The 11,524-nt window shown below is 50.2% G+C and overlaps 1 protein-coding gene across 1 annotated transcript; it reads left to right on the forward strand.

The window, feature by feature from the left end:
* Nucleotides 1-456: 456 nt before the first annotated feature.
* Nucleotides 457-10,921, forward strand: NKX1-1 (NK1 homeobox 1). Its single transcript, XM_086964464.1, has 2 exons — nt 457-997; nt 10,206-10,921. Exons 1-2 carry the CDS (start codon nt 514-516, stop codon nt 10,919-10,921), a joined length of 1,200 nt encoding a protein of 399 aa, XP_086820590.1. The 5' UTR covers nt 457-513.
* Nucleotides 10,922-11,524: the final 603 nt, after the last annotated feature.

The raw sequence follows: 11,524 nt of genomic DNA on the forward strand, positions 1-11,524 counted from the left end.
TGCAGCCCCCTGTTCTTCTTTGCCTCTCTCGCTCAGAATTATTCAGTACCTCTCTCCCTCACAAACATAGACATCCTCCACCCCCTCACACACATTCGGTCCCTTCTCTCACTTCTACTCTCTCGCTGACACCCACCATCCCCTCTCAGAGACACACACAGCCCCCTTCCTCCCTCACTCACAGACCTATCTATCCCCCTCCCCGCTCGGAGGCGCAGACACCCCCCTCTCTGACACACACGGCAGGCACCTCTCGCCCAGGATGATGCGGCCCGCAGACCGCCAGAGGTGAGGGGCTTCCTCTGCAGCCAATTACAGCCGGGGCTGAGTATGAATGTATAAATAGGCTGGAGGCGCCGGGCTGAGGAGCGTGCCTGCCCCTGGTGCCACGTGAGGAGGACGAACAGCTGAGAGCGCATCCCGCACCGGAGGGAGCATCCTCTTCCACCCCGCACCTGCCCGCGGAGGCTCCGCAGGACTCTCCGGGGCGCTCATCCTCCGGGGCCCCCTGCTATGACCCTGGCCCGAGGCCCCCTCACCGCTGCGCACCGCCACGGGGGGGTTGGCACAGTGGAGTTTGAACCCGTGCCTGGCAGGAGGCGGACCGAGGAGGAAGCAGACGCCGAGAGGACCCTGATGAACGGGGGCCGGGACAAGGCTCCGGGAGGAGGAGACCCCGCAGCTCCAGCGGGGGCCATGGAGAGCCCCGGCGAGGCGGCGGCGGCCTACCCGTGCCCCGGGGCGCTGCCGGCGGGCAGCCCGCACTGCCACACCCCCGGGCCCGAAGTGGCGGCTGTCCCCGTGCACAGACCCACCTCCTTCTCAGTGCTGGACATCCTGGACCCCAACAAGTTCAACAGCAAGAAGCGGCCGTGCGCCCCGCCCTGCAAGGGCAGCGCCGAGGGCATCACCGCGGCCTCCGAGGGCCCGGACACGGCGGAGCAGCGGGCGCTGCTGGAAGACTACGAGCCCCGAGTCAAGGCGCCCGAGTTTAACAGTAAGTACCAACACCGCCCACCGGGCTCGGGCATCTCCTGCCCCCTTCGAGGCGCTAGGGCAATACGCACGCACAGTGCACACCATGCATATGGCACGCACCATTAGTGCACAGTTGTTGTGCTTTAACTCTTTTTAGAGTCACAGCTGAAGATATGTTATTGTTTTTTTATTTATGTACTTTTTTGCGTTGATTTCCTCCAAATGCATAGTTTGGTGAATGCCACGTTCTATCGACGTTCGCCAAATGTGAAAATAGACTGGTAGCGCCTACGCGCACAAGTGACTCAAAACTGAAACTAAAGTAAAGCGTGCAAGGAGCTCTTCTCACCACTCCAGGCGGCTCACCTGTGCGTTGGAGTCAAAACACAAAGTTAAAAGGCGGAGCCGTAATATCGGACCGCGTGGCGCTCTCGTAATTGCACTAATTGTGAAAGCAATGCACCATTCCCTTACTCACCCCACTCATACTGTACTGAACCCAAAACCGCAGGGGCACCTTAGCCCGTCTGGCCTGTTATACTAATGACACCAGTAAACCCGGAAGGGAAAGTTTCCCCGTCTCTGTTCTACTACCGCTGTGCGCGCCCCCGTGGGGAGTCACAAGGAGAGAGGGTGGTAAACTTTCAAAATGTAATGCAATAACGTATTTAAATGCTCACCTGCAATGTAACCGTGCACTGCCAGTGGATGACATCTGCTAAATGCTCCAAAATTAGCGGCCACAGCTGGGGTGCAGGAAAGGACGGGGGTGGGCATCTCAGTGAAAGAACTGAGCTACCTGCTGCTGAAAGACAAACTATTACACTCCCGGAGGGATAAAAGTCGGACGAAGTAGAGACTACACGCCTCAGTGTTTCGTGCACACTGGACGGTGTCTACCAGCCTGTCTCTGCAGAAGAACTGAGTGAGTGTTACATGCACACTGAGTGCATACGGGGTCTGTCGTGTAACACTGTCTCTGCAGAAGAACTTAGTGTTACATGCACTCTGGACGGTACATACGTCCTGCGGTGGAACATCGGCTATGCACGCACACTGGTCAGTACCTACCCAGCCTGTAGTGTAACACCGCCGCTCCCACCGTGTGGTGCTCACACTACACTCAGGGCCTTGTGTGAAGTACACAAGGCGGGCTAGTACAACAGTGCAAATTATGGACGCCACGCACTCATCCATTAGTGCAAGACACGGGCACACTGCCGCACACGGATTGTAAGCACCACAAGACAGTATCTCCGCCGGACTCAGAGAATTCACAAACACTAAACACGTTTACAGGTGATGTGACACCATCACTACACTTTCTGCTACACACCAATCCGGTGAGCACCACGCAGCTTGTAATGATCAGGGGTCACCCCAATAACATTAAACAGAACACTAATGCACACACTTTGAGCATCACCAGAGCGAGTGAGAGCGACAAAGTGGGCACAGTGCTTCTAAGCGCATGAGAGGTTAGCTGCCTCTCGGGTTTTATATTTTACCTAAAGAGTACATTCACACTACCCCACTCTAGTGGCACGTACATAAGTCTCTTTACTGTGCACACAAACATAGAAGTGAAAGTCTATAGAGACAGCTAGATAGATTAGCAAAAGGAATAGACAATGTATATATAAATATATATATATATATATATGTATATATATATATACAAGTGTGTGTGTGCGTGTATCTGTCGGTGTGTGTGTGTGTATATATATATGTGTGTGTGGGGGGGGTGGTGTAAAGAGAGAGAGTCACCCCTTCCTCCAGGCTGCCCGTGACCCCCACCCCCGTGCAGTGACTTTCCCTTCTCCTTCCCAAAGACACCGGCCCTTCTCAAAGGCATCTCCCCGCCCGGCCTCCTGCGGCTGCTGGTCGCTCAGGGCGACAGTTTCAATTTTCTCTCTCCCCTTAGCTTCTTCTTTTTTTGGAGGAATCGGACTAATTGTGACAAAACGCTGGTTATCTCTGGAAAAACAATTAAATCCCTTCGATTACATTTAAAGCAAAATGTGCTTAGCACCGTAAAGAGGCCGGCGCTGGGGGCCGGGCCCGGAGTGGCATGTCCCCCCGGCCGGTCGATATCCTATTATCGAATCGTGCATATCTCTTTCAGGCAGCTTGCAAAGTCTCGGCTAACATCTAAATTATAAGGTCACAATTCGGATAATTACTCGATTAAAACCTATTACACTTATTAGGGCCCGCTATTGATCGCGGCTGCGTTCGACCGAGGCTGTAGATTGCTTTTCACCCCCACCGAAATATTCCAACTTTCGCACCGGGATCTGGGAACCGCGGTGATTTACTGCCGCACGTGGAGAGGGGGGTGCGTGTGTGTGTTCTTGCGTGTGCGCGTGACTCAGTGTATGTGCGAGACTATATATGTGAGATGTGTGCGAATAAGAGGACGTGTGTGTGACTAAATGTAGGTCCCCGAGAGAAAATGTGTGTGTGTTGTATGTGTGTGCGCACGTGGATGAATGTGTTGTATGTGTGCATACATGTGTGTGAGAGACTGTGGAAGGGGCTTTGTGGGAGAGAATAACAGTGCGCGTGTGTGCGTGCCTGGTGGAATGTGTGTGTATGAGGGGGTGGGGGGGGAGGCTGTTATGTACCCATTTATGAAAGAGTGGCGAGAGAGTGATTAGGTTTGTGAGAGTATGTGCGTGCACACGCGTGTGGAAGAATGTGTTGTGTGTGTGTGTGCATACATATGGGTCTATGTGTAAGGTGCTACATGTGTGTGAGAGAGAATAAAACACTTGTGCGTAAGAGTGTGTGCGTGCCTGAGAGGGAATGCACGATTGTGTGTGTGTGTGCGAGAGGGGCGTGTGTCGGGGGTCGCTGGTGTGTGTCCATTTATGAAAGAGTGAGTGTGCTTGGAGGTGGCGAGAGAGTCGTTGGGTGTGTGAGGTGTTAGCTCTGTGAGAGTACGTGTGTGAGAGTTTTTTTCGGGTAGTTGATACAAAGTTACGCTTCTATAAATGCCTACGTTATGATTTACTTTGCACAATAAATAGTTGTATAAATGCAAATACATAGATACTTTTTTACATGTATAGAACTATTCCTATAGAAACTGAAACGTAAGGGCCACGATAGAGTCTACCGCCTACTCTGTGAACCCTGTCTGTGTCTCCTACATGCGTGTTTATGTGTGTGTTTGCATATGTGTTATCACATGCTCATACATTTGCACATAGACGTGTGAGGCGGTGCACAGCTCCATATATGTATACAAACACCTCGGTGCCGGTCGGTGTATCTATATACACGTCACCAGCTTTGTACTGCAAGATTTTAAGTATCCATAGGTCTGTAAACAATAGATCCGAGATTATTATACGTGTGTTTGTAAGTGGCCATGTTTTGGGTGTAAACAAACACACCCACAAACAAAGTGCAGATCAATGTATTGTGTGTGTGCAACTCAATCGTTTCAGCCCGGAAGTATAACGGGGCTTGTCAATGCGGAGAGATGGGGGCTGGGGGAAGCACGTGACAGGGTTCCTAGAGTCACGAAAGGCTGGTGGCAGGAAGGTGCTCACGGAGCGGACCGGGTCACTGGTGCAAACAGGAACAGACAGGGAGAAGCGGGAAGGAAAACCAAGGAGAGATGGGAACAGAACGGAGAAGCGAGGAAGGAATACCAGGAAAAGAAAGGAAGAGACAGTGAAACACCGGGTAGAAAGACAGAAATTCACAGGGACAGAAGGTGTAGAAAAATCCGGGGAGGGACAGGTGAGAATATACACGTAGAGACAGGGAAGCCAAGAAAGATAGGATGGGACAGGAAGACAAGAGAACAGACAGGGAGAGACGGCAAGAGACAGGGAGACGCGGAGAAAGACACAGAGGCAAAGAAGACGGGTCGGGGGTGCACGAGAATAGGGGGGGGGAGGGATACATAAGAACAGAGAAGTGAGCGGAGTTACACCAGGAGTACAGCGAGATACAGAGAGAGGTAAGTAGAGAGGGCCGAGGGGACAAGAAAGGACAGAGACGAGATAGGCAGGGACTCCGAGACCTTCTAATCCGCAGCCAGCCCTCCCCGACAGAGGAAAACAAGGGTGGGGGGATACACTAACAGGGACCCCCGCGCTCCCTGCACGGTCTCCGGCCACACTTCTGTCAGGCTGCTCACAGAATGATTCTACGTACATTAGAATATATCTACACGCAGTGCTGTCTGCATATCAGCACGCGATTATTATGCTGCATGTGACACACGTATATGTGCACTGATATGACACGCATATGTGTAGAGTGCATTGCAAAACCTCATTTTTTCCTTACACGCTGTCTAAAAGAACATTTTTAAAGCTGGCTTCCATGTCTCATATTCCAACATCTATGTGACTTCTTGTCCATGTCTAGTCTCTAATTTGCATTTCCATCATAAAAATACAACCAAATATACGGACAAATGTCGAAACAATTACGTTTATTTGTGTTTGTCCACATCCGTGTAAACAATTTCGATAAATAACTTACACTTCAAAGATCCATCATATTTACTGTGCCAATTTTTATATCAAAATATACTTTTACAAAGGAATCGCTTTCCTCTCAGAGCAGTTCATAGGAACATAAAAATTAATTTAAAATGTCTTACAGGGCCGACACACTTCTAAGTTCTTAGGAAACTTTGTGCTCGCCTGGCTGACTCAACCTTTCGTTCGTTAAAAGTCGATAAACAGAATACTATTACAAGTAGAAACTGTCATTTACAGCGCTTCGAAGCAACGATAGCAAGAGCTACAGATAATAAGTTCTTCTTATTGCTATTTTGTTACGAAAGTAAATGTACCAAACAGCGTTCGTGCCTTCTTTAAAGAATCACCCGCCCAAATTACCACCAATCAGTAGGTCCCCGCCCCACACACACACTTTTTATGTGTCCTTCGTGAGTACAAGTCCACTCAGGGAAAGATTCGCACTAGATTCTGATGGGGTCTTCAAAGGACTGTGATCAGAGCGCCACACGTGTCAGCGCTGCTCTGGTGACAAACATCAAAGGGGAGCTTCTGTTCCGATGATGACTCGTTCTCGAAATAAAAGAAAGCGATGAATCGCCGCAACTTGGCTTAATGCGTCATCGACCCACACAAAATCGATATAAAGTCACATTTTATAAAAACGGATCTTCCTCCGACTAATGCGCGTGCAGATAAAGCACAATGTAGGTTGGAAATTCTTTCAAATAGTCTAACATATATTGTGTAATGAAACCCTCCGTGGAAGAAAAGCACATTGCGGAAGACAATTTCCTGAAGGAAACATTTGCATAGAAAACCCTCTTTATACAACCAAAAGGCACTTATGTGTGCATTCAACTCGCCTTCCTCGCTGCGCGGTTTCAGGTATAAGTATCTAGGTTTATACTTGCAGCCGAAGGAAACTTTTTTTCAAACAATGTCTGAAGTTTGCACTGCTGTCCTTCTGTATAGAAATCCATGCGTTCGCTGTGTGCTTAAATACGTTATTTCTCGCGTCACTGCCAGAATAAACGAAAATCTTTCAATTTCAGTTGTTTCAGAAGTAGACACTTCTTTAATCATTTTTTGCCATTTGGGGCTTGACATACGTTAAAAGTTCAGATATTGTTTGTCACATGCGTTTTTTCCTTTTTGTAATATTGCAAGTTATAATAAAAAATACACTTACATATCACCCATTATACACGTGTACCCTCTGAGGCTCGCATTTTGATGTTTTGGGCAGTTATACTGCGAATTAATACACTGTCCCTATAAAAAAGAAAAAGTTCCAATACTCCTTTTATTTAATCGGTCGTTTGTAAAAATTCAAAAACATGGGTACGTGTGACCTCAGAAAAATCATCTCGCCATTAATCGGCAAACAATAGGTTTTAAACATATCCTTTATCAATAGAATTTTTTATAGAATGTGATGCAATGTTTCCACTCTATTGGCTGGGAAGAAATATTTAACAAAAAAAGAGACAGCAGATAAAAAAATACTTGCATTAGTGGCACCCGAGTCACTTCAAACTGCGAAAAGTTTCGGTAAATCCCAAAGTCGCGGGAACGCAATTCATTTCAATTTCACCCCAGTGACTGAGTCAGGGTGGCAGGGAAGTGAAAATATACCTTCCAAGCATCGGACGGAATGGGGGATTTGATGTTATCCTTTAAAAGTCTCCTGTTCGTCTTCTAAGCGAGACCCCGAGTACTTTAAACAACACGCATCAATGTTACAGTGGGCTCCCTTAAATGTGCATCAATACCGGAAATTCACGGGAACTTCCGAAATCATATACTTACGTAAGTTAGCTTGTTTCCCCGCCAAATAAAACTTTAGCCACGTAAAAAGTACTGTTTCCCCACGTGCATGGCAATTCTTAAGAGTGGTGCGTTGTTATTAATCTGTTTAGCGGCGTATTTTTTTTTCAGTTGTTGAAATATAACAAAATATTATTGGCCGTGCTACCGGTGGAGTTACAGGGTAGCAGGGGGCGGGGGGGAGGGGAGGGGGGCTCTGCGAGGAGGCGAGACGGATTCCAGTTCAGACGCTCCTCCGCTTCTTTTTGTATGTAGCAGCAGTTTCTAGGCAGTGTACATAACAGATGAACAAAACTATGCTACATCTTATGCCCGTTAATTTACCGATCTCGGAAGGAGGGAATGTCAAGGAGCCCTGGCAGACTCCACCTCACAGACTCCAGACCACCGCACTTGTCAGCTGCGAGAGTTAGGCGGAGGAAGCATTATGGCACAAGTGAAACGAACAGGTGCCTCTTACCAAGTGCGACTGTAGAAAGAGAAAAGGGGTGCTTTAACTGAAAATCCACGAAGGAGCAGTAAGTGGCTGTAAAAAGTAGCGCCAATATTTAAGATAAACACGAACGTAATGGGGCTCCGTTCCCGTTAGTCTCTGTTCACTTCACCATGGCCTATCTATATTTAAGAAAGGTTCGCATAAAAGAACCGACTGCATACAAAACTAGCAAGCCTGTTTCTAGAAATGTTCTGGGCACTTTAAAAATGAGCAGACTGTACATGGACGCGGAAACTATTTATTTGGCCCGTTCCGAGTTCACCTGTAACTTTTTCCAAATATACGTGTTTATTTTTCACTGACAATTCGGCTGTGTGGTTTCCTACAATGAGGAATCGCACGGAATAGATGTGTTTCCAGCCACACGTGCAGAGAATGAAGCTAAACAGGGCCTGTGCGTCAGGGGCTTTCTCCACTTCCCTTCAGAAAACTATCTGATTGGGCCGACTAAAGAGCCCTCTGGGGCAGTGACGTCATGTGGTCCATTGTATACACCGCGCCTTCAAATTCAGATTAGCAGCGCACACGTGCCATTATATGCCTGGAGGAAGTCACCCCGAGTGGGATGGGTATGCTCAGACGTGAGTCCCATGCACTCCACACCACTGGATTCAAGCAAGCCGGGCTGAAGACGGCTGGAATGCCAGAAAGCGGTCCTCGGAAGCTTGTTTCCGGTCCAGGGAAGGCATGGCTTGGCAGTTCGGGCTGGACTGTTCCCATGAGGCACAGGGTCAGACTGATTTGCATAAGGCCATGTCTGAACTGGGGTGGTGTGGAGTGCAAAAAATCGATGGATGTAGGCCCAGATTTCTGTACTGGGTTGAATGTGAGACATTGTTCTGCATTCTGTCCATCAACTGTGGTTTTTGCATTTGTCACCTGGAGGAAGTCACCAAACATCTGTTTAATTGCATAGAATGCCCAGGAAGTGCCGCCCTGAGCTCAGGGGGTATTGTACTGAGTAGTCTGGCAATCAAGTGCCCAGGTTGTGTCATCCAAAGTATACTTAATGTCGTCATATGACTATGCAAAGTGCCAACCCACACATAACTAACATTTCGGATGGCTGTAGGCAAGGCCACTGGAATATGTAGCAGGTGAGTTCAAAATTATGCAGCAAGGTGGGCTGAATTATGCACCATGACAATGCAATGTATGTGTCATATTTGGGGTACGTTTTGTGCTACTATTGCCTAATTTATATACATGTTAACACTATCTGGGCAAAGGTTTCACATCATTAGTACTACTAGTTTGACACTTACATACTGTGAAAGGCAAACAAAAGGTGGCCAGTCAACCTTTGCAAAGGCCATTGCCTTACACTGCGCCATGTATTGCTGAGTTTTTAGTAACTTTTGATTAATTTGAGCTTGAAACAATATGCGTTTGTTGATAACATCTGCAGATTATGTAGCAGGTGATTAATTCTGTGGCAAATCCATAATTATGTGGAAAACACCACAGCTACAAAAACACACAATGCCAGAATTCCAGCGACCCCGGCTATAAAGCATACTAGGGACATGTACACTTCCCCACGATGTTCCATAAATAAACAGCAGGTTTACCAGCCCAGTCTGGAGTTGCAGGCGTGTGCCCAGCTTTGAGAGGCCTAACTTACGAATGGTCATATCATGCAGGCACACTTTGACTACATTTTAGGTCTGGGTTTAACAGCGTGTTGCTGACAGTGTACCATGATAGGCTCCACACCTTACACCCTCCCTTGATTTTCTTCCACCAGCCATTGGCTTGAGGCCCGGCCCATCACACCTTGACTCGGCCCAGTGGAGTATGCATCCTCCCCTGGTGGGGACAATTGTGGTGGGTGAAGGGTTTGCGAATACTAAAATCAAAAAAACAAAAGTTGGTTGTAAGCTTCTTGGTTGTGACAACTATTGCATTTGTGGCCAGCAGTGTTGTGTTGTTGTCTCTGAAGCTTGTGTCTGCAGTGGAGTCATAGGGCGCTATAATGAACAAACTGACTTTTCTAAAAAACAATAAAACTTTTAGAAATTTAACAATATGACAAACTGTCCTGCTTCTTTTGGAAAGATCTCGACATGCCCTCAGCCCCGTCGATGATGGCATGACCCCGGGAGGCCGCAGCCTAGGAGGCGGCTGTGTTTAGAGCTTCACGAGCTTTCATAACCCAACCATGTTCTCGTGGCCCTTTCTAAGGGCCGCCACCTGCACAGGTGGAGCCGGTGTGAACATGCAAGGCATGGCTGAGGCGGGATTCCTGCCCTGACCCCGGCTCCATGTTGACCCTGGGCACCATTTTCAGTCGGTTTTAGTTCTTCTTCTGCTGGTGTGGTTTTATGTAATGGATGCTCTGCACTTTTTGTACCATCTCTGAAATGCTCTGACGCTTCCCGTGCACTCACTCCTGTGCCCCCTCTCTTTTGCAGAAGCCCCGGACCTGTACCAGGTGGTGGACTCCGAGCAGAGCCCCAGCCCCGGGGGCAGCGAGGCCGACGAGCAGGAGGAGGAGCTGTGCAGCGAGCCGAGCAGCGGCGCCACCCCGGAGCAGCGGGAGCCGGGCCAGCGGGCGGAGCAGCAGCAGGGCTCGGGCCCCGGGGCCCCGCACAGCCCCCAGGGCGGCTCGCAGCAGGCCAAGCCCAAGCGCAAGCGCACGGGCTCGGACTCCAAGTCGGGCAAGCCCCGGCGGGCGCGCACGGCCTTCACCTACGAGCAGCTGGTGGCGCTGGAGAACAAGTTCAAGTCGACGCGCTACCTGTCGGTGTGCGAGCGCCTCAACCTGGCGCTCAGCCTCAGCCTGACCGAGACGCAGGTCAAGATATGGTTCCAGAACCGCAGGACCAAGTGGAAGAAGCAGAACCCGGGGGCGGACACCAGCGCGCCCACCGGGGGCGGCGGCGGGGGCGGCGGCGGCCTCAGCCCGCTCGGCCACTCACCGCCCATGGGCGGCCCGCTCTCCATGCACGGCGGCGGCGGCCACCACGGCTACCCGGGCCCGCACCACCACCACCCGGGCGCCGGCGGGCTCATGTGCGCGGCGCAGCTGCCCTTCCTGCCCGCGCACTCGGCCGCCGCCGTGCTCTCGCCCTTCGTGCTCAGCTCCCAGGGCTACGGGGGGCCCGCCTTCTACACCTCGCACTTATAGACCAGGACTGGAGCCCGGCGGGGCTCACGGACTCCAAGGCCCACAGGGGGCGCTGGACTTACTGCGTGACCGTCCCGTAGGGAGATAGGGCCCTGCGCAGAGACATGGGGGCCCCTGCAGTGCGCCCACCACAGTGCACGAGCCCGTTGAGAAGCACTGAGGCCCATGGGGATGCATGGTGATCACCACCACGGTGCAACAGACCACACGGGCGAGGGCTCGTGCACCCACCACTGGGCAAGAGGCCATAGGGACAAGAGCCCCTTCCAGAGAGACACAACCCCGGGAGGAAGCAGTGTGTGCCCGGCACAGGATAAGAGACCAGAAGGGCTCCGGGCAGAGGCCCAGAATCAGACATTGTGGCAAAAGGTGATATGGGACAAATGGGACATGCCAGACGTTTTGCAAAACCGAAGGGGCAGATTCTCAACATCTGGCACCATTTACTACTATTCATTTTGTTAGTTGTCTTCAAAAATAAATAGGTACAACTTGCTTTAAAAACTATAACTAGAAGTTGCAGCATTGTGGGGGCCTTGGGGATAATACCCACCGCCGACCTCCCCCAAACCCTCACCCTACAAGGGGCCATGTAAAGTCACA

The sequence above is a fragment of the Lissotriton vulgaris genome, chromosome 3_2, assembly GCF_964263255.1.
Source record: "Lissotriton vulgaris chromosome 3_2, aLisVul1.2, whole genome shotgun sequence".
Taxonomy (NCBI): Eukaryota; Metazoa; Chordata; class Amphibia; order Caudata; family Salamandridae; genus Lissotriton; species Lissotriton vulgaris.

Coding starts and splice junctions, on each gene's coding strand:
- NKX1-1 (XM_086964464.1), top strand. CDS start 514: ATGACCCTGGCCCGAGGCCCCCTCACCGCTGCGCACCGCCACGGGGGG. Junction 998..10,205: donor CAAGGCGCCCGAGTTTAACA/GTAAGTACCAAC, acceptor TCTCTTTTGCAG/AAGCCCCGGACCTGTACCAG.